Source organism: Lacerta agilis, chromosome 12 (genome assembly GCF_009819535.1).
Source record: "Lacerta agilis isolate rLacAgi1 chromosome 12, rLacAgi1.pri, whole genome shotgun sequence".
Lineage (NCBI taxonomy): Eukaryota > Metazoa > Chordata > Lepidosauria > Squamata > Lacertidae > Lacerta > Lacerta agilis.
Genome location: NC_046323.1, coordinates 49,986,438 through 50,010,047, shown reverse-complemented (window position 1 = coordinate 50,010,047; position 23,610 = coordinate 49,986,438). Strand labels below are relative to the sequence as shown.

The window sequence follows — 23,610 nt, the reverse complement described above, 5'->3', positions numbered from 1 at the left end:
TAGACATGTTGTTGTTGTTGTTCAGTCGTTCAGTCGTGTCCGACTCTTCGTGACCCCATGGACCAGAGCACGCCAGGCACGCCTATCCTTCACTGCCTCCCGCAGTTTAGCCAAACTCCTGTTAGTAGCTTCGAGAACACTGTCCAACCATCTCATCCTCTGTCATCCCCTTCTCCTTGTGCCCTCCATCTTTCCCAACATCAGGGTCTTTTCCAGGGAGTCTTCCCTTCTCATGAGGTGGCCAAAGTACTGGAGCCTCAACTTCAGGATCTGTCCTTCTAGTGAGCACTCAGAGCTGATTTAGGACAGCTGACAGTTAAGTCCAGTCACAGAAACTCGGGTTGCAGCGCTCATCTCGCTTTGCAGGCCGAGGGAGCCCGCGTTTGTCTGCAGACAGTTTTTCCAGGTCATGTGGCCAGCATGACTAAGCCGCTTCTGGCACAACGGAACAATGAAACCAGAGCAATGCACAGAAACACTGTTTACCTTCCCGCTGGAGCGGTACCTATTTGTCTACTTGCACTTTGTGCTTTTGAACTGCTAGGTTGGCAGGAGTTGGGACCGAGCGACAGGAGCTCACCCCGTCATGGGGATTCGAACCGCCGACCTTCTGATTGGCAAGCCCAAGAGGTTCAGTGGTTTAGACCACAGCGCCACCCGTGTCCCATATATATACACACAGCGGTACCTCGGGTTACAAATTTAACCGTTCTTAACCTGAGGCGTGCTTTTGGTAATGGGGCCTCCCTCTGCCACCGCGCCGCTGGCGTGCGATTTTTGTTCTCATCCTGAGGCAAAGTTTGTAACCTGAGGTACCACTTCCCAGTTAGCGGAGTTTGTAACCTGAAGCATTTGTAACCCGAAGCGTTTGTAACCTGAGGTACCACTGCGTATATATATATGTGTGTGTACACACACACACACACACACACACACACACACACTGCTTTTTTTCCTGGGGGATGCAGGGGTACACATACCCCTAAACATTTTGTGAATCTAACAGAAGAAGAAACTATTTTTTTTTTTAAAAAATAGTTTCTTCTCTAGCACGGTTGATTGTCAGTTCCGTTGCTACCCCTGATGGCGGCCTCATTTCCTGCAACGGTGTTTCCTGAGTCACAGACAGAAGCAAGCGTTTAATGTGTGAAGTAGTGTGGAATGTGGATGTGTGATAATATCAAGTAATATGAGGTAATGCATGTTCTTTGTACTTTTGTCCATTTACTGTATTTATTTTTCCGAATTTGAAATATAAAATGGTGATTTTCTTGAGTCAAAATGAGAGTACCCCTAAACATTTTTCAAGGAAAAAAAGCACTGAACATAATAAAACATTAAACATTAAAAAACTTTCCCCACACAGGACTCCCTTCAGATGTCTTATAAAGGTTGTCTGATTACTTATCTCCTTGGCTCGGGGGAGGGGGGGGTCACATAATGCCATACACTCCAACACTTCTCCGAAGAAAATAGGGACGTCCTAAGGAAAAGCGGGACATTCTGGGATCAAATCAGAAACCGGAACGGCTTCTGTAAACCAAGGACTGTCCCTGGAAAATAGAGACTCATGGAGGGTCGGGAAATCACAGCTGTGGAAAGGAGTTATTGAACTCAGGTGCTGCTTACAGGTTTTTCACAGTTGGCCACAGTGAGAATGGATTGCTCCAGGATAATGGAGTAGATGGTCCTTTGGCCTGATCCTGCACTTAAACTCTGCTCTGGTTTCCCCAGGGCATCTGGTTGGCTACTCTGAGAACAGAATGTTGGACAAGATGGGCCTTTGGCCTGATCCAGCAACATCTTCTGCTGTTCTTATGAGAGTCCTATTACATGACTGTTAGGGCGCCAACAAGTTGGCGTGCTGTAGCGCAGCAGTCAGTCAGATAAGCCAAGGTCGGACAGTCCGGGTCAGAAGCCAGCTGAAGTCAGGTATCAGTATGGGGTCAGGAGAAGCCAAAGTCAGAACAGTCCAAGTCAGGAACCAGCCAAGTCAGTCAGGGAAAAGCCAGGAACCAGGAACAAGCCAAGGGTCAGGAACAAGCCAGGAGTCAGGAACAAGCCAGGAGTCAGGAACAAGCCAGGAGTCAGGAACAAGCCAGGAGTCAGGAACAGAACGAGCAAGAGCAACCACGCACTCAGCATATCAGTTGCAGGTGCTAGCGAAGGGAGCAGCCAGCCTCTCTTAAGCAGCTGGCCTGCAACCACGTCTCTTACGAGTTGCAGCTGCCTCTAATTGTTCCCTGCAGATCTCAGCTCTACGCTCTACAGCTGAGAAGGGAGGAGGGGAGGGGCCCTGCCTGTTTCTCTCCTCACAAGGGCCTGATTCTGGCTCGACTTCCTCCTCCTCCTGTTCTGGTCTTTCCCTCTCTCCATCTGACTCTTCCTCTTCCGAGGAGTGCCGCCACCAGTCTTCTCCAGGTATGAACTCCTCCATTTCCCCAGGTTCTTCCGTGGGTGCAGTCTCACCAGGGGGGCTTGCCACCACTCCTCCTCATCTGGCTCAACCCTGACATCGACGTTCTTCTCTGAGTCTCCTTTGGGGACCCGGTGTCACAGGCTGCCTGGATGCAGAGGACTGGTGAGAGGCACCAGCTGGTGGACCCCCAAGGGAACCCCCGGGGAAGAAGGCCCAGGGACAGGGAACTGATGGTGGGATGATAAGTGGTCAGAGGTAGAAGAGGGAGAAGACTGGGAGGAGGAGGTAGCGGAAGCTGAAGAGGCAACAGGGTTTAGTAAGCAGGAAGAGGCTGGGGCAGAGAGCAGTCCAGAATCAGAGGTAGGAGAGGAGTGGGGTGCAGGAAACAGAAATGGGGCAGGCTGCTGCAGAATCCAGGGAATCACCCTCTCCTGCTGTGGTCAGCTCCCAGAACATGTAGCAGAATGAAGAGGGCGGAGGAGGAAGAAGAAGGAGGAGGAGGAGAGGAGTTTGGATTTGATATCCCGCTTTATCACTACCCGAAGGAGTCTCAAAGCGGCTAACATTCTCCTTTCCCTTCTTCCCCCACAACAAACACTCTGTGAGGTGAGTGGGGCTGAGAGACTTCAAAGAAGTGTGACTAGCCCAAGGTCACCCAGCAGCTGCATGTGGAGGAGCGGGGACGCAAACCTGGTTCACCAGATTACAAGTCTACCGCTCTTAACCACTATACCACACTAGTGTAGACAAAGGAGCCAGAGATTTGGGAAGGACCCGGTGAAGAAGGAGTTTTAGGGGACAGTGGGAAGGCCCTCACAACTGCCTCATTGGGGAAGACCTATTGGGAACAGTTGCTGTGATCACTAGTTTTGGTTTCTTTGAATGAAGTGTTAACTTCACCGACACTGGGTGTTTTATTGTGACCTATGTCGCGGGCCCTTCGCCCTGTACAGCCCACCCCCGGACGTTTTACGGTCTATGAGTGCTGCACCAACGACAAACAGTCCCCAGCTGCAGCCCTCCTGACTACTAGCTGGATCCTGCTTACTTCATTCACCACAGACGAGGATATTGTGAACTAAAAAGATGTTTATTGCGTACAAAGCTTGTGGTTGCTGATAAAATAAAAGGTTGTTCAATAAGCTTAAAACAGTTGTCCTATACCGGCCTAATACCTCTAAAATGTTACCGGCCTAATACCTCTAAATGTTAACTAAATAGCAATAACAATGCGTTTCACAATCTCTTTATCCTCTCTGCTAACATCCACCTAAGACTCTAAACTCCCAGCTCTATCTCTTGACTCACACTTCAACTTCAACTCTAACTCCCCGCACTTAACTAACTCCTCCTGCCCACACTTAACTGCCTACTGTCCACTGGGAGGGGTGTTTTATACTCAGGCTAAGCCCGCCCCTGAGGGTTCTAACTGTCAGAGAAGTTAACCCCTACCTGGCCTTGGGCTAGTTCTCCACAACCTACTCCTGTCTCCGGCACCTGACATCTGTGTGGCTTCTATGAAAACAGGATGTTGGACTACAGAGGCCATTGGCTTGACGCAGCAGCCTCTTATTATGGCACACTTCAAATATCCTCTACCTCTGCAAGTCTCGTCTCTCCCCTGCCCTTTGTCAGGAGCCTCAGCAGGAGGTGATGTTTTCGTTCCATTTCTCAATCTGTCAGCAACTTATATAGAAAGAAACACGAGACCTTTTTTATTTCTTTCTTTTTAATTGCAGCTGCAACATGTTGTGTGGTGGATTTCACATCCTGCCTGATGGAGATGCATTATGCGCCTCCCAATCACCACACTTTCTAATTCTATCCTTTCAAATAACTTCTCTTAATTTCAATCCCATCAGCGTGACAACAATTACGCCATTCGGTTCAGCTTTTCCTGGATTCACTAGCTTTTCAAGGCCTGGAAATAGTACAGCTTCAGCAGGCCTGATTGCATATAAATAGATTCATGTTGCTTATTTAAAGAGAAAAAGATGAATGAGAGAAGGAAAGAAGGAAGGAAGGAAGGAAGGCAGATTGAAAGGACTTGGCTGATGCTGGGATAGCTCAATCAGTACAGAATGAGGCTCTCAGTCTCAGTGTAGTGGGTTCAAGCCCCACATAGAATCATAGAGTTGGAAGGGCCCCGAGGGTCATTTAGACCAACCCCCTGCAATGTAGGAATCTCAGCTAAAGCATCCATGACAGATGGCCATCCAACCTCTGCTGAAAAGCCTCCGGTGAAGGACAGTCAACCACCTTCTGAAGGAGACCGTTCCACCGTTGAAAACCTCTTCCTGATGGAGTATCCTTTCTTGTACCTTGAATTCATTGGTTCGGGTCCTACCTTCTGGAGCAGGACAGTGACTGACAGTGCTTTAGATATTTGTAGATGACATATCTACTTTGGCCACCTCATGAGAAGAGAAGACTCCCTGGAAAAGACCCTGATGTTGGGAAAGATGGAGGGCACAAGGAGAAGGGGACGACAGAGGATGAGATGGTTGGACAGTGTTCTCGAAGCTACTAACATGAGTTTGGCCAAACTGCGAGAGGCAGTGAAAGATAGGCGTGCCTGGCATGCTCTGGTCCATGGGGTCATGAAGAGTCGGACACGACTGAACGACTGAACAACAACAACAACAAGATGATATATCTCCTCTTTCCCAGGCTCAACATACCCTGCTCCCTCAACTGTTCCTCACAAGGCTTGGCTTCCAGACCCTCGGCCATCTTGTTCTCCCTCTCCTGCACACATTCCAGCTTCTCCACATCCTTCTTAAATTGCCATGCCCAGAACTGGACACAGGACTCCAGGTGTGGCCTGACCAAGGCAGAATAGAGTGGCGCTATGACTTCCCTTGACTTGGGCCTTCTATTGATGCAGCCCAGAATTGCATTAGCTTTTTTTGATACTGCATCACACTGTGGACTCATGTGACGCTTGTGGTCTGCTAAGACCCCTAGATCCTTTTCACATGTACTACTGGCAATCCAGATGTCCCCATTTCTTATATTTGGTGCAGATGGTGCAGCTCATCCGGCCCTGGAAGTCTGAATTCATTTAAAGTAGCTAGACGTTGCCTTGCCACCTCCTTTTCTATATTGAACTGCAACTCCCTCCTTATACCATTTATTCTGTGATCACCAGGTTGGGCATCGCTTTCCTTTTGTGTGAAGACAGCAACGGAGTATATGTTGAGCAGTTCCGCCTTCTCTATGGCCAGTGAAGAGAAGACTGGCAGAAAAGTCTCTCCGAGCCTCTGTAAATACAAACAGATTAGGGAAGAATGTGGAGAGCAGGAAAGTGGGCGGCTTTGAGATTTTGGGGAAAACCTTTTTGTAAAAATAATAATAATCACTTGACATTCTGCTTGGGAGCCGCCCAGAGTGACTGGGGAAACCCTGTTAGATGGGTGGGGTATGTTTGTATGTATGTATGTATGTATGTATGTATGTATGTATAAACAAACAAACAAACAAACAAACAAACAAACAAACAAACAAACAGTGCTGGTTGCCCTAATGGACCAGCCTCCACTGATTTTAATTGGGGAGCAGGAAGCAATACAATGAGCACAAACACTAGAATCCCATGTTGTTGTTGTTCAGTTGTTCAGTCGTGTCCGACTCTTTGTGACCCCATGGACCAGAGCACGCCAGGCACCCCTATCCTCCACTGCCTCCCGCATAATGTCCCATAATGACAATTAATTGTTTGCAACCACCCATTAAAGCTATACTCTCCATTTGCAAACTATATCAATAACTAGTGGGGCCCTCAGCCCCACAGGATCCCAAATCTGTGCATACCACGCATTCTTATAAGTCCCCCCATTGAAGGGACATGTTTGGTGCTTCACTCAGCTTTTCACCTCTGGCCATACCCACCACTGGCATGCGGCCCTTGAAAGGTTGTCTATGAGGGAATGTGGCCCTCGGGCTACAGAAAGCTTCCCCATCCCAGCTGTACAGTGTGTTGTGCATTTTTGAATGGAAAATTGCTGGAGGTTCCAACAAAGGAAGGGTGGCCTTTCAAAACGATGGAGTACATGGAACTGGTGAGATTAACAGCAAAGATTAGCGACCAAAATGCCGAAAACTTCCTTGAGGACTAGAAACCTTTCATTGAGTATTATTGCGAGATGAAAACATGAGCAGGGTTTGAAATATGAGCACCAGTGTTAATATATTAAGATAAATACATTACAGTGGATGTACAGAGGCACCTCGGGTTAAAGACGCTTCAGGTTACAGACGCTTCAGGTTACAGACTCCGCTAACCCAGAAATAGTACCTCAGGTTAAGAACTTTACCTCAGGATGAGAACAGAAATTGCGTGGCGGCGGCGCGGCGGCAGCGGGAGGTCCCATTACCTAAAGTGGTACCTCAGGTTAAGAACAGTTTCAAGTTAAGAACAGATGTCCAGAACAAATTAAGTTCTTAACCCGAGGTACCACTGTATTGAATATTATATTATATGTAAAATATGCAGCATTTAAGGGTAGATATGGAAACTGTGGAAGGGAAGTCAATGGAGAAAGCAATTTACAGTCTGTACAGTTTTTTTTTTCTTGAAAGATCAATAAATAAGATTTTTTTTTTTAAAAAAAAGAACAGTTCAGTGGTAGCAATAGGAATAAGATTCATTATTCCTGTCTTTCTACTACTGCTGGTAAGATCATGAGGACAGTGCTACTGAAGATGGTGGTTTTGCTTACCTGGGAAGACTGGAGCCTGCAGGGAGAATTGCTCCTTGAAAGCCGAGCCGAGAAGGTGTATCTTAGAGGCGGTGCTTGATTGGTGTGGATCGTCAGCTGTGTGCCGGCAGGGACAGAGCCTCCTGCCGCTACTGAAGATGCTGCTAACTTTCTGCTCGCTGTTCTTCCCCTTGGTAAGTAAACCCGTTGTTTACCTCTCCAGAGAGTGAAATCCTTAGACAGCCTGATCCTCTGAGGGAGAAGCTGGTTTGTGGTTTGTGCCTTTGCAAAGTGCCAGCTTATTCCGTCTTTGTGGGTCCACAAGGAGCCCTTGAAAAGCCTCTGGGCAACCTGCTGTGCTCCATTGAGGCAGTTCAAGAAGAGTTAAATAGGCAGATTACTGCTCTTTCATTGCAGTTTTGAGAGTGGAACGGACAGTAGTGGGTTGAGGTCACTGGTTAGTGAGGACCGCAGAGGTGTGATCTTAGGAACCGGGAGTGTGGCATGAGAGAAGCTGGCAATTATTCTCAGGTGGATTCATACGGGGAGCAAGAACACAACGGGGCACGTCTATGTGTGTTGCGCCGGCAGCTGAGGATATCGGATGCTCTGCCGCTTCCACTCTCAACTATGGCTTAAATAATTCTTGCTGCTGCCGAACTTCTGCTGTGGAGACAGCGTTCGTCTTCGTCTGATGGCTCAAGGAGCACTAGGCAGGCCGAACCCCAATGATGGGGGCCGCCACCGCTGACGTTTCTTTTTACTGGGAATTTTAACAGAAGGAGAAATGGGGGGAGAGAAGAGAATGGAGAAAGCAGAAGGGAGAGGAGAGGAGAGGGGCAGGAATGCGTAGAAGGCAAATATTGCTCATGGAGTCTCGTCTTTCAGGCTGGGTTGAAAAATGGATATTCAGAACTATCTGAATTATCTAACTTAAGAACGCAAGAATCACAGAATTGTAGAATTGGGAGGGACCCCGGGGTTCATCTAGTCCAGCGTTTCCTAAACTTGGGTCTCCAGCTATTTTTGGACTACAATTCCCATTATCCCTGACCACTGGTCTTGGTAGATAGAGATGATGGGAGTTGTAGTCCAGAAACAGTCACAGAGCCAAGTTTGGGAAACACTGGTCTAGTCCCAACCCCCTGCAATGAAGGAATCCACTATATTCTGCTCTGGTCAGACCTCACCTGGAATACTGTGTCCAGTTCTGGGCACCACAGTTCAAGAAGGATACTGACAAGCTGGAACGTGTCCAGAGGAGGGCAACCAAAATGGTCAAAGGCCTGGAAACGATGCCTTATGAGGAACGGCTTAGGGAGCTGGGTATGTTTAGCCTGGAGAAGAGAAGGTTAAGGGGTGATCTGATAGCCATGTTCAAATATATCAAAGGATGTCATATAGAGGAGGGTGAAAGGTTGTTTTCTGCTGCTCCGGAGAAGCGGACATGGAGCAATGGATTCAAACTACAAGAAAGAAGATTCCACCTAAACATTAGGAAGAACTTCCTGACAGTGAGAGCTGTTCGGCAGTGGAATTTGCTACCAAGGAGTGTGGTGGAGTCTCCTTCTTTGGAGGTCTTTAAGCAGAGGCTTGACAGCCATCTGTCAGGAATGCTTTAATGGTGTTTCCTGCTTGGCAGGGGGTTGGACTAGATGGCCCTTGTGGTCTCTTCCAACTCTATGATTCTATGATTCAACCAAAGCATCCATGATGGATGGCTATCCAACCTCTGCTTAAAACCCTCCAAGGAAGGAGGGTCCGCAACCCCCTGAGGGCTCAGACCAATGGGATCAGACCAGCACCCTGTTTCTCACAGTGGCCAACCAAATGCCTGTGGGGAACCTGCAGTCAGGATTCGAGCACAAGAGCTCTCGCTCCCTTCCTGCGGTTTCCAGCAACTGGGATTCAGGAGGAAACCGTGGAGGTGGAGCATAGCCACCATGGCTAGCAGCCACCGATAATCGCTTTTTCCTCCTTCGTGAATTGGTCCAATCCTCTTTTCAAAGGCACCCAACTCGGGGGCCATTGCTGCCTCCTTTGGGAGTGAGTTCCAGAGTTTAAACTAAATTACTAAATGCAGATCTGGTTCACTCACTGGAAAACCCAGCCGGATGGGCGGGCTATAAATGATAAATTATCTATTATTTATCAAGGAGAAGGGGACGACAGAGGACGAGATGGTTGGACAGTGTTCTCGAAGCGACTGGCATGAGTTTGGCCAAACTGCGGGAGGCAGTGGAGGATAGGCGTGCCTGGCGTGCTCAGGTCCATGGGGGTCACGAAGAGTCGGACACGACTGAACGACTGAACAACATTATTATTATTATTATTATTATTATTATTATTATTATTATTATCTTTTTCTTGTTCCCTGAGATCCACAGGCTCTTCTGTACTTAGAAGTGCTGCTTGTGAGCTTGCTTGAATTCAGGAAACTGCCACATCGAGATCTCTTTCTGGGCTCACATTCCTTTAGGGAGCAATGGCGACCTCATTCCTATTCTTCTCTCTTCTGATAACAGTAGAGCCTAATTCATCCTTTATCTTTTTTCTTTTTTAAGCTTTGAAGCTAGAGTCCGAGTAGTAGTTTCCTTGAATGCATGACAAAAATGAGAGAGTATTAAATCGAAATATTGTTTCGGTTATGGCTAGATAAGCAAGGGGAGTGGGGTGTATGTACCCACGCTAGCAATGGTGATGACAGGTTTTTGTCTTTTTTTGTTGTTGTTTTACTTCTGCCTCCTTAAGAAGGAGTTTGAACAGATTTCTTGGGCTCACTTGGGTGTTTGTAAGCGGAACGTTGTGACATTTGCGTTTCGGGGAGAAAAAACAGGTTTTTGGCTCAAATTCAATTCCCGTCTTCTCAGAAAAGGGTGAGTCGTTTCTGAACACACACACACACACACACACACACACACACACACTGCCATAAATTAATACAAGGAAGGAGAGTTAAAATAAGAAATCTGGACATGAAAATCTGGAGTCTGTCTATCTGTCTGTCCCCCCCCCCCCCCGGGCATTCACAGGAGCCTGATTGCCCAACTCCTGACTGAGGTAAGAAATCCACAGTAATTGCATCTCAGTTTGGCAGCCAGTCAGAATCCATTTCTGGAGGCCCTGTCTGGGGAGCCAGTGTGGTGTAGTGGTTAAGAGCGGTAGACTCGTAATCTGGTGAACTGGGTTCGCGTCTCCGCTCCTCCACATGCAGCTGCTGGGTGACCTTGGGCTAGTCACACTTCTCTGAAGTCTCTCAGCCCCACTCACCTCACAGAGTGTTTGTTGTGGGGGATGAAGGGAAAGGAGAATGTTAGCCGCTTTGAGGCTCCTTCGGGTAGTGATAAAGCGGGAAATCAAATCCAAACTCTTCTTCTTCTTTTTTAAGGGCTGGAAGCACATCTGGAAACCTAAAGGAAACTGTCAGGGAGACAAAGGAATACCCATTTCACAACACAACAATGGGTGCTGCCCCTGATCCCCTCCACAAAATAGCCAAAGCCCCCCCCCACCAAAGCAAATAAAATACAGGCAAAAAGGGGGGAAGGGCAGCCCCCCCGGAATAGGCAACCCTCCAATCTACCCCCATACAAATACTTACATTCAGTGGTACCTTGGTTCTCAAACTTAAGACGTTCCGGAAGTCTGTTCCAAAACCAAAGCGTTCCAAAACCAAGGCGTGCTTTCCCATGGAAAGTAATGCAAAAAGCATTGATCCGTTCCAGAATTTTAAGAACAACCCCTTAAACAGCAATTGAGCATGGATTTTACTATCTAACGAGACCACTGATCCATGAAACGAAAGCAATCAACAATGTACTGCTGTCACACAATCAATCAATCAATCAATCAGTCAGACAGTCAGACAGTCAATCAATCGGCAGCTGAACTGGGTTCCACACTGTCACAAAAAAGAGCCGCAAAAACAAAAAACACGAAATAAATAGCAAAAACAGACCTCTGCGTAATACTCAAACCGAAGTGTGGCACTCCAGTCGGAAGCGTAACACTCAAAACGGAGCACGTCCGGCTTCCGAAAAAATGTTCGCAAACCGGAACACTTACTTCCGGGTTTGTAGTGTTTGGGTTCCTAGTTGTTTGAGTACCAAGGTGTTTGAGAACCAAGGTATCACTGTACTTCAAAGCATGTGACTTTGGTCAAATCAACAATAATTCAGCCTAACCCACCTTGCAGGGCTGTTGTGAAATATATTAAAGGCCGACGAGCAGACACTTCCTCTGACCTAACTTTGTGGGACCGGTCATTCAGCCTTGCCTACTTTGCAGGGTTGGTGTGAGCCTCAGTTATAGGACTGTGCACAGACACAGACATCCTGATCTGATTTGTAGGGCCGATCATTCAGCCTAGCCAATTTGTAGGTCCAGATCGGTCCCTGTGTGCTGCCAAACACATGAAACCCACTCTTCTCCCATGGCAGCCCCCAGCCATTGCCTGCCTGCCTTCCTCCTCATCCTCCTCCTCCTCTCTCTCTCTCTCTCTCTCTCTCTCTCTCTCTCTCTCTCTTTCGGTTTCCTTTGTGTGCCTGAGCAATTTCTGCCTGCATGGGTGGTTGCATCTGAATGCCTGACGGGCACACCTAGTAATTATCATTACTCTTAATGCCGTTGAACACGTGAAGCACTTTTGACAGCTATTAACTTTTAATTGGGATGACAAAAAGAGTCACAGAACATGCCAAATACCTGACGTAGAAACGTTAGGTACCAAAGTGAAGTTTCCTCTCTCCTCCACCCCGCCAGGGGGTGGTTGCGGGTGGAGGGAGGAGATAGAGAAAGCATCATGGGAGAAAAAGAGAAGAGGATCTCGGGGTCACCTCCACAGCGTGAGAGGGCCAGGGGCCCATGTCCTCATGGGAAGCAATAGAGATATTGATCAGAGTGAGGGGGGGTGGGATGCAGATTTATTGATTGCAATGTTGTCACAGGACGTTGCACATCAGACTAAATTAATAAACACCTCATCATACAATTGTAGAACTGGAAGGGTCATCTAGTCCCAGCAATGTAGGAATAACAAACACATATATCGGGGAAAAAATTCCTCATAATTAGCAGAGTTAAAACATGGAAAGGATTTCATTGCTGTCAACTTTTAAAAGTCTGATTTTTTAATTAAAAATTGGTTTTTACTTGGCATCGGAAGGAACATAAAGCAAGGGGCAAGAAACACCTCAGTGGGAGAGTCCACAAACTCCCCAAGGGAGACGGTTCCACTGTTGAACATCTGTTATCCGTCAGAAAGTTTTTCTGTATGTTTAGTTGGAATCTCTTTCTTGTAACTTTAAGCCTACCCTCTGGAACAGGAGAAAACAAGCTTGCTCCATCTTCCATGGGACAGATCTTTAGATATTTGAAGATAGTTATCATATTTCCTCTCGGTCTCCTCTTTTTCAGACTAAACATATCCAGCTCCTTCAACCGTTCCTCATCAGGCTTGGTTTCCATGTACACACACACACACACACACACACAAATGCAGTTCACCTTCAGAATCTGCACTCCTCTGGCTTTTTATGATGCAGTCCTCCACCATGTTTGTACATATTCCTTCGGTGGAGATCTGCATTGCAAAATTCAGAGAAGTGTGAATTTTGTAGGATGGCTGTGTCTCAGTTCACACATTGCTCTGTAAAGCGCAAAGTAGGTAGGCTCGCTTAGAAATGAGAACTGCATGAAATTTCTCCCCATCCATAGCCACAGTTTACTGTCATGCCTGAACCCTAAACTTGGATTAATCTTAACCATGGTTGGTTAAAACATGCTAGCTTCATAAACTTTGAAAAATTCACAAACATCTCTTTCAAAATTCTGCTGGTATTTCTTGTAGTCTTGCTGGGCAACATACAGTATGAGAGTATGTGGCATCTTCTTGACAGGCCCGACTAATCTTATCAAATTTCCTTTTGCTAGCCTTGACATCCCTCAGGTAATAATAATAATAATAATAATAATAATAATAATAATAATAATATATTTATACCCCATCCATCTGGCTGGGTTTCCCCAGCCACTCTGGGTGGCTTCCAACAAAAGATCAAAAATACATTAAAACACCAGTAATTAAAAACTTCCCTAAACAGGGCCGACTTCTGTATGGAAACATACTGGGAGCCAATGTAGGTCTTTCAGGACCGGTGTTATGTGGTCTTGGCAGCCGCTCCCAGTCACCAGTCTAGCTGCCGCATTCTGGATTAGTTGTAGTTTCACATGAGCACCAGACTCAAATCAACCACAGAATTTCATTTAAAATGCCTAAGAACCTTCCTGGATCAAACCAAAGGCCTATCTAAGCAACCTTCTGTGGCCCACAGTGGTGAGGTGAACCAGAAAAGCCCACAAGCAGGGCATGAGTGCGAGAGCCATGCTTCCCCAAGCCTGCTATTCATGGACCTATTGCACCTGGTCCGGGAGGTGGTACATATCCATCCATCCTGGCAGCCATTTCTGTCATTATCCTCCACGAATTTGCCTTACCTCCTTTTCAAGCTCTCCATGTTAGCGGCTATCACTGGATCTTGTGTTAGTGAGTTCCATGGTTTGTTTGTTTGCTTGTTTGTTTGTTTGTTTATTTTATGCTTTTCAAATTTATACATTTCATTAGTTTTACAATCAATTCAACATCTCTAAATTTGACTTCCTTCCCCCTCTTTCTGCGGCTCCTTAAATTAATTTTTTTTAATATCTTCTCCATATCCAAATCTATTTAATTTACTCATTTAATTATCTACTGCAAATATATACTCTTATAAAACTGCATGCTATTACAATAATCCTGCTTATGTTTTTATCTGCTTATAATTTGTCTGTAAATATTCAATAAACCATTCCCATTCTTTTATAAAAAATTTGTTATCTTGATTTCTTATTCTTCCGGTAAGTTTCCCCATTTCTGCATATTCCATCAGTTTTTGTGTCCATTCTTCCTTTGCTGGGACTTCTGCTTCTTTCCATTTTGGGGAGAGTAACATACTTGCTGCTGTAGTAGCATACATAAATAAAGTTCAATACAATTTAGGTAGTTCTGTCCCTGTAATTCCCAAAAGAAAAGCTTCTGGGTTTGTTTGTTTTTAAATAAATGTTACTTTGAACATCCTTTTCAATTCATTATATATCATTTGCGCAGCAGAGTCCCCCGAACCCTGGGGCAACCCCTGAGGGAAATAACAACATGTGAAAACGTTCTTTGCGATTAAATTGGCCACAACTTTATTAATATTCAGATGTAGGAAGACCTTGGCTCAGGCATTGGGCGTTTATCCTTCCCAGCCCCCCAGCCGGGGTTCTGGGTAACTTCAGGGTTATCCAGCATGAGTGGGGAGTGGGCTAGTCTGGAGAACATATGTTCAAGCAGATAGCCCCCCCCCCCCATGTTCGCCGCCTCTGGAGGGGGAGGGCAGTGACGACCCTGGGCGTATGGTCAATGCCTCCCCCTTAGACCCCTTTAACGGGAACCCTGTTATCGCCACTGCAATGGGGGCGGGGGTCACCACCCCACGCCCCCCTAATCTTGTAGATGACTAAAGGATTCTGCCCAAGGCATGGCGACCAACAAAGTTGTGACGAATTGCTACGGGAAAGGCGAAACCTGCCAATGCAGGGAACGTCCTTTCCGGCCCTTCAATAGCGACCTTGTCATAGCAGCGCCTGCGTGCCTGTGGAGAAAAGGTGGTCAAACCTGCAAAATAAGCATCAATTGAGGGAGTGGAGGGTGAGGAAGCTCTGAATCAAACGGCCGCTTCCCACGTATGACTCAAGTTCTATTGTGTGTACTGTATAATCCCTCCTTCTACCTGGCCAATCCCCCTAGCAACACCTCCCCAGCCGGGATTGGGCGGCTGCTAGAGTAGGTAGAGTCCACAGGTATCCAACCTGGGGAAGGCGATGCCAGGACCAACTGCCAGGAGCTGCCCGTGGTCCAATGGGGCTACTCGCGACCATACAAAAGGCGCACCCCATTTGATGTGGGGGAACGCTCATTCCCAGTAAGCTTTAAACTGTGAGTTTCATGGTTTAGTGATGCGCTAGGTGCATCAATTGGAGGTACAAGGCACACCCACACACCCACAAATTTCTTTTCCACCCCTTTTCTTGTTTTGCTTGCCTTCCTAAACCATCTCACCATTTTGCTTTGGGTGAAATTCAGGGCCAGTGCTCTTGTGCAGAACACATTTACATATTGATATGAGGTGTCGTCTATTATTAAAGCCCAGCTTTAAGAAGTGGGATATATTTAACAGCCAGGACTTTGATCTCCGACTCCAGTAATTCAGCCCTCGTGGATCTCGGAGCAAGGTTGATATTTTCGGCATTGCTGTTAATTAGATATTCTACTTTATTTTAATTCCTGGTTATTTAAAACTGATTTGCCAGGCGCAATTAACGTAATGATGAAAGATCAAGGCAACGAATACTGAATATGTATATTATGGTCCCGTAAGAAGAATCTCTCTGATCCAGCAGGGGAGACCCAGGTGAGGTAACAGTTTCAGTGTGAGATTTCCCTCGATGAATGCAGAACCACAGAACAGAACATGAATTTGGAACCAAATCAATTCTAGGCACAGCCAGGACCACAAACCAAGGAGTGACGGCAGTGGAAAAACAGGTGAAATGAGACAGCAGTTTGGGCAAAAACTCGGTCCTCTAAAAGTTCCCCAATTTCGAGCTAAAAGTTCTTTAAAAGTAACATTCTGCTCAGCCTTAGAACAATCCCCAATAGTTATTCGTTACATTTATATTCCACCTTTTATTCCAGGGAACTCAAGGTTCTCCCCTCTCCACTTTATTTTCACAACAACCCTGTGAGGTAGGTGAGTGGCCCAAGGTCACTCAGTGAGCTTCATATTAGAGTGGGGATTCGAACCCTGTTCCTACTGTAATCGAGGAGCTGAGAGGAATGAACCTGTCAGTTACAACATCTCCCTTTCTCAAACTCGGTCCAGCATTTCCCCACATTAATTTGTGGGATTACCTAAGGGCAGGGCCGGATTTAGGTTTGATGATGCCCTAAGCTACTGGAGGTAATGGGGCCCTTTATATGTCCAGCTGTCCTTTGTCAACAACAAATTGTCGCTTTTTTGTGTTGAATATATGCTACATAGTAATTTATGGACCTCATAGGTATCTCAAGCCATTTGCACATGTTGCTGTGCAACCAGTCCATGCAGAATGTAGGCACCCTATATATAGAAAGGAGCAAACCAGTGATATTTTAGGGAGCAGGCTAGCAGGCGGGGCACATGACTTATATCATAGGAACCTACACAACACAAAACACTGCTGCTGTATGTAGGTTTTATTTTATTTGTTTTTTATCTTATATTTTGGAAATGTACACCCAGTTTTTTTCCCTTTAATTTTTTCTTTGGGGGGGGGCAGAGAGTGGGGCCCTAAGATATAGCTTGTAAAGTTTATATGTAAATCCAGCACTGCCTAGGAGGCAGCAGGGGGGCACTGGCATACCCTCCAATTGTCCCGATTTTCCAGGGACGGTCCCATAATTACAGAAGCGATCCTGGTTTCTGATTTGATCCCTGAATTTCCTGTTTTTTTTTCCTTTTCCCTCCCCTACACACCTCAGAGAACAATTAAAAGTGGTGTGGGTGGAAAAAACCGACTCCTTTTTACACAGAAAATAAAATGCACCAAATGAATAGTGGAACTGGCATGCAAAGCCCTTCCTATAATTTTGAAGAAAAATGATAAAGCAATCCACTTTATTTTATTTAACTGCACTGCTTCCGCAGCCAGCAATTGCTTTAGGAAATGGCGTGGGGTGTTTATTCCTTACACTGCAAACCTTTTCATGTCTACTCAGAAGTAAGTCCCATTGTATTCAGTAGAGCTTTGTTGTTGTTCAGTCGTTCAGTCATGTCCGACTCTTCGAGACCCCATGGACCAGAGCACGCCAGGCACTCTTGTCTTCCACTGTCTCCCGCAGTTTGGTCAGACTCATGTTAGTAGCTTCGAGAACACTGTCCAACCATCTCATCCTCTGTCATCCCCTTCTCCTTGTGCCCTCCATCTTTCCCAACATCAGGGTCTTTTCTAGGGAGTCTTCTCCACCATGAGGTGGCCAAAGTACTGGAGCCTCAGCTTCAGGATCTGTCCTTCTAGTGAGCACTCAGGGCCGATTTCCTTGAGAATGGATAGGTTTGATCTTCTTGCAGTCCATGGGACTCTCAAGAGTCTCCTCCAGCACCATAATTCAAAAGCAATTATGGCTTACTCCCAGGTAACTGGGCAGCCTTTCACTGCAATCCTAAACAGGTTTACCCAGAACTAAATCCCACTGAATTCTGTAAGATTACTCTCAGGTATGTTCCTGACCATTCTCACAGTCTTTCCTATGACAAGGACCAGAGGCAGCTTACAGCTCAAATTTTATTTCCTTCCATTTATTTATCTGTTGAAGGTGTTGTTCACGATCCTTCTCTTGCGGGTTTTTATTTTATTTTATTCACGACCACCTTGTGAGGTAGGTGAAGTGGAGACGTTGCAATTGGCTCAAGGTGACCGATGTAATTGTGTATATGGCAGTTATTTGTGTGGCAGATCAAACAAGGGAGAAGCTTCCTGATGTCAGAATAGAATATCCCTATTTTCATCTGAGAAACGTTGGACGGTATGCACTGGAGGTGTAAACGCCGGCCAGATTTTTGAAAGTTGTTATCACTGCATCAAGTTCATCAGTTTTGTTGAATTAATCGAACTGGATAGTTTCAATTGAGTTCTGAATAAATGTGCCATTATTTGTCACTGTTTTGAATTTAATTGTGCTGTCATCTTCCTCAGTGGGTCGTGCTGTTCTGCTATTCTGAATAGTGCTTTTAATAAGGTAGGAGGCACTGGGGCTGAGTTTCTGGAACCAAGGAGGTGCCCCCCAATTTTTTTGGGGGGGGGACCCTTGTTTAAGGTCAGGCTAAAGATCCGACAACCTCATTTCCCATTCATTTCTCGTTTGAATTTAAGAAGTTCCTTGTGATCTCAGAAAGAGGATTAAATCTATATTAAAAATGGGGTGTGGGGGGGGATGGAACTGTTGCATCTTAATTCTATCTCTGCCTTTTTTGAAACGCCAGCGTAAAAGTATCCCAACAGCAAACAATTTCACATGATTACAGTTCTTGAAAAGCATCTGAAGCAGTCAAAGGAGAAGGGGGGAGCGCCAAATACAATTAGATTCCAGCCCAAGCTCTGAATAGGTTCTTTTGAAATGCAAATTGCATTGCCCTTCTCAGAGTAATAATTTTTTTTTGCTCCCGTTGTTGGAAGTTGGTATTCCTTTGGCCTGACGCCGTGCGAAAACCCTGCTCCGTCTGGTTCTATTTTATTTATTTATTTTCAGATGCTTCCATTGACAACATGACGGTTTCTTTCCATTTTTTTTTTTTTGCAATACAGAGAGGTGCTATTTTTTTTTGGGGGGGGGTGTAACTTAATATCCCTCCCCCTCCACAGACACTAAGGGAAAGAAGAAAATTATCTGCTCCTGGTCTAAAATGGAATGAAAACAATTCTATTTTGGTCTGGGTAGCTCCTCGCATTTTTCTCCTTCATGTTAGGGTCAAGGTTAGGTGCTCTGCAATTCTTCACTGTCTCAAATTTGATGGTCCCAACCCCCACCCAGAAGATCTCCTCTCTGGGGGTGGAATTTACTTATGTCAAGTTTACCTAATTCCCATCTTGCTGACAACTGTAAAGAGAAGTGGGGTGCCCCCTCCCCGCTTCTGCTAGAAATAAAAACACAGGGCCTAGGGCTTGCTGATCAGAAGGTTGGCGGTTTGAATCCACGCAATGGGCTGAGCTCCCGTTGCTATGTCCCAGCTCCTGCCCACCTAGCAGTTAGAAAGCACGTCAAAGTGCAAGTAGATAAATAGGGACCACTCCGGCGGGAAGGTAAACGGCGTTTCCGTGTGCTGCTCTGGTTCGCCAGAAGCGGCTTAGTCATGCTGGCCACATGACCCAGAAGCTGTACGTTGGCTCCCTCAGCCAGTAAAGCGAGATGAGCGCCGCAAGCCCAGAGTCGGACACGACTGGACCTACTGGTCAGGGGTCACTTTACCTTTACCTTTACCTAGCATTATTCTACTCTAATGATGTAGTCCCCAAATACCAGAAAGACCACCTGTTTTCCTACAGATCCTCTTGGGTGCTATGATTCACAGAGGAGACCACTGTGGTATTTCTTCGGCCCTCAGGAACTCAGAGTGATGGAAACTTTGGAGAGTGCCTTCTCTTTGGTAGCCCCTAAGTTGTGGAAGTTTTTGATTTCTTTTTTGCTTTTAACTTGCTGTTAACTTTTTACGGGTTTTCTTAAAAAAATATTTTTATTATTTTCCTCCTTACACAGTATTTTCGACAATACAATAACCAACCCAAAAACTTTCTGCTCTGCCGAGTGTGTGACTTCCCTCCTTCCCTTCAGCAGGTTTTCTGCTTTCAAGTCCTGTCTCGCATTTTAGCTATTCAACTTCCATTGTCCACATTGTAGGATTTATTTCAGTCCTGCTAGTGTCTTCGATTTTTTACAATTATTATTCAAATATACAATAAATTTACTCCAGTCCCTTTGAAATTTTTGATCGTCCTGATCTCGAATCCTGCAGTTCTGCAAAGTCCATCATCTTCGCCTGCCACTCCGCAATCGTAGGTCCCTCCTGTAACTTCCATTTTGGGGCCCATTAAAGTTCTTGCTGCTACTGTGGTGTACATAAATAGTCTTTGATCTATCTTTGCAATTTCCTCTCCCATCAAACCTAGCAAGAATGCTTCCGGTTTTTTGGGGGGGAAGGTATATCTGAACATCTTTTTAAATTCATTGTAGATCAATTCCCAAAACATTTTTTACTTTATTACACGTCCACCACATATGATAAAAGTCTCCGTCTGATTCTTTACATTTCCAGCATGATTTATCTCTCATTCCATACATTTTAGCTAACTTTACTGGTGTCAAATACCATCTATACATCCTCTTCATTACATTTTCTTTTAATGCCATTGTTGTTGTTGTTGTTGTTTAGTCGTTTGGTCATGTCCGACTCTTTGTGACCCCATGGACCAGAGCACGCCATGCACCCCTATCCTCCACTGCCTCCCGCAGTTTGGCCAAACTCATGTTAGTAGCTTCGAGAACACTGTCCAACCATCTCATCCTCTGTTGTCCGCTTCTCCTTGTGCCCTCCATCTTTCCCAACATCAGGGTTTTTTCCAGGGAGTCTTCTCTTCTCATGAGGTGGCCAAAGTACTGGAGCCTCAACTTCAGGATCTGCCCTTCCAGTGAGCACTCAGGGCTGATTTCTTTAAGGATGGATAAGTTTGATCTTTTTGCAGTCCATGGGACTCTCAAGAGTCTCCTCCAGCACCATAATTCAAAAGCATCAATTCTTCGGCGATCAGTCTTCTTTATGGTCCAGATCTCACTTCCATACATTACTACTGGGAAAACCATAGCTTTAACTATACGGACCTTTGTCGTCAAGGTGATGTCTCTGCTTTTTAAGATGCTGTCTAGGTTTGTCATTGCTTTTCTCCCAAGAAGCAGGCGTCTTTTAATTTCGTGACTGCTGTTACCATCTGCCGTGATCATGGAGCCCAAGAAAGTAAAATCTCTCACTGCCTCCATTTCTTCCCCTTCTATTTGCCAGGAGGTGATGGGACCAGTGGCCATGATCTTAGTTTTTTTGATGTTGAGCTTCAGACCATATTTTGCGCTCTCCTCTTTCACCCTCATTAAAAGGTTCTTTAATTCCTTAAATTAAAATTATGCCCAAATTAAAATTAAATTAAAATTATGCCCATAGTCTAGTGCCCAACTTTTTACAGTTTTATTGCCTGGTTTTACGATTTGATATTGCTCTAAACCGCTGTGATATATTTTGTATGACACGGCAGTATACAAATATATTTTTATAAATAAATAAGGAAGGCATGCCCGGAGGGCTCAGTCGGTTAGAACATGGGGCTGATAGTGCCAAGGTTGCAGGTTCAATCCCTATAAGGGACACCTGCATATTCCTGCATTGCAAGGGGATGGACGAGATGACCCTCGGGGTCCCTTCCAACTCTCCGATTTTATGAAGGAAGTACATAAAGAAATAAAAAACCCTCCCTACCAAGGTGCGTTTGGCAATTTCGTTATACAGTGATACCTTGCTTCTCAGATGGCTTGGTTCTTGAACGCCGGAAACCCGGAAATAAGTGTTCTGGTTTTCGAACGTTTTTCGGAAGCCGAACGTCTGATGCAGCTGTTGGCCATTGTTTCCGGGGCACCTGAACCAATCAGAAGCCATGCCTTGGTTTTTGAATATTTTGGAAGTCAAACGGACTCCCAGAACAGATTAAGTACAAGAACCAAGGTACCACTGGAGTTGGCGCTTTTGGTTTTGCTCTTTATTTTGCGTTTTTGTTGTTGAGGCTTTTTCGATTAATTTGTTTTTGTGGCTGTGTGGAACCCAGTTCAGCTACTGATTGATTGATTGTGTGACTGCGGAAATGGATAAAAGCCCCCATCCAAACAATGACAATCATCAGTGCAGGTAAGGGGGGGGGGAATTATTTAAAATTTTATCATTTACAATATTATCTTATTTATTTTATGCTTTTATTTTATGGATCAATGGTCTTGTTAGATAGTGAGATTCATTTACAGGTAGGTAGCTGTGTTGGTCTGCCATAGTCAAAACAAAATAGAAAATTCTTTCCAGTAGCACCTTAGAGACCAACTAAGTTTGTTCTTGGTATGAGCTTTCGTGTGCATGCACACTTCTTCAGATAACATGAGATTCATGTTAAATGGCCATTTTAGGGGTTGTTTTTAAAAGTCTGGAATGGATTAATCCGTTTTGCATTACTTTCTATGGGTTCTATGGTTTTGGAAAGCTTTGCTTTTGGAACAGACTTCCGGAACGGATTAAGTTTGAAAAGAGTCCTCAGCCACTGGTTTAGTGAGTAACACTAGCATACCCTTTGGAACTCCCTGCCTCTTGACACCAAGCAGGAAATTTGCTGTATTCTTTTCTGCACTAGCCTAAATCAGTTTTGCTAAGGCAGGTCTATCGAGACATGTAGAAGTTATGTGTGTTTTCTCTCTTTTCAAACACTTTGATTTCAATCATCTTTTGACAAGTTTCTTGTTGTTGTTTTTTTAAAAAAATCAAGCGGTATATAAATTTTATTCAATGAATACCTGGTTGTGTTTAGATTAATCTCACAGATATAATGAAAAAAAACTGATTTTAATAAATGAACACAGAATATTTGTCACTTAAGAGGTGTTGAAGCAGGGATTCCAACTAGGTTTCTGGAACAGAAAGCAAGTGACTGGAAAGAAAGAAAGAAAGAAAGAAAGAAAGAAAGAAAGAAAGAAAGAAAGAAAGGATTATAAACGTATTTCTTTCTGAGAACCTGGCATATATAATAATAACAACAACAATAATAATAATAATGATAATTTATTTGTACCCGCCCATCTGGCTGGGTTTCCAAGGCTATTCTGAGCAGCTTCCAACAGAGATTAAAATATATGAAAATATAGAATATTCAAATTATTGTTTGTATCTTTGAACAAACTTGTGTACTTGACTAATTCTTTTTCGTTTTTTATTATTCATCTTTTTTTTCCTTTTCCTTTTTTGTATCTTTTCTTTTTGAATATTTGGATGTAATGTTTAACTTATGCTTTCCCTGTAATTTTTTAAAATGCAATAAAGATAATTTAAAAATTCCTCTCTCTCCCCCACCCTTCCTTTTCATCGTAGGTGGCTTCCATCCATCCAGAATGCAGAATATTTCAACAGCTTATGAAAGATGAGAGTCGATGCTTGGGGGGAAACGAAACTCTCTTACCAGATTTTAAAGGTAACAGGCATGAGCCCCGTCCTATATAAATATTCACCAAGATGCACCAGCTACCTGGGTGGCCCCTGCTGGAATAGATGGGCCATTGACTTGGTCCAGCGGGGTTTTATTCTGCTGGACCCTGTAAAGCCATTATTCATCATTCTGGATAGTAGGAGTCTTCAATCTGACACTGACTTTTCTCCTTAGGATGTGCAGGCGTTTGGGATGGACTAAGTTGCTGGCCCAAAGCTACTTTTGGACAGACCGTGACGCTCGCATGCCCAGGATTTTTTGAAGAAATCACCAGCATACATGGCAAGACCCCTTTTTAAAAATCTGCCTCCCTTGTATCTCTCTGCCATGTGGGTCAAAGAGGGAAATGGTGTACAGTGGTCCCTTGGTTCTCAAACTTAATCCGTTCCGGAAGTCCGTTCCAAAACCTAAGTGTTCTTAAACCAAGGCGCGCTTTCCCACAGAAAGTAATGCAAAACGGATTAATCCGTTCCACCCTTTGAAAAACAGCCCCTAAAACGGCAATTGAACATGAATTTTACTATCTAACGAGACCATTGATCCATAAAATGAAAGCAATGAACAATGTACTGCAGTCACACCATCAATCTATCA

General features: G+C 45.0%; 1 protein-coding gene across 1 annotated transcript in view; it reads left to right on the top strand.

Annotated features, from left to right (window-relative positions):
• The first annotated feature begins 7,213 nt into the window (after positions 1–7,213).
• Positions 7,214–23,610, top strand: part of LOC117055758 (vasoactive intestinal polypeptide receptor 1-like) — a 35,324-nt gene continuing 18,927 nt past the window's right edge. The window contains 3 exon segments of the mRNA XM_033165565.1: positions 7,214–7,313; positions 22,902–23,001; positions 23,191–23,298. Of these exon segments, the coding sequence (XP_033021456.1) occupies positions 7,278–7,313; positions 22,902–23,001; positions 23,191–23,298 (244 nt within the window). The 5' untranslated portion in view covers positions 7,214–7,277.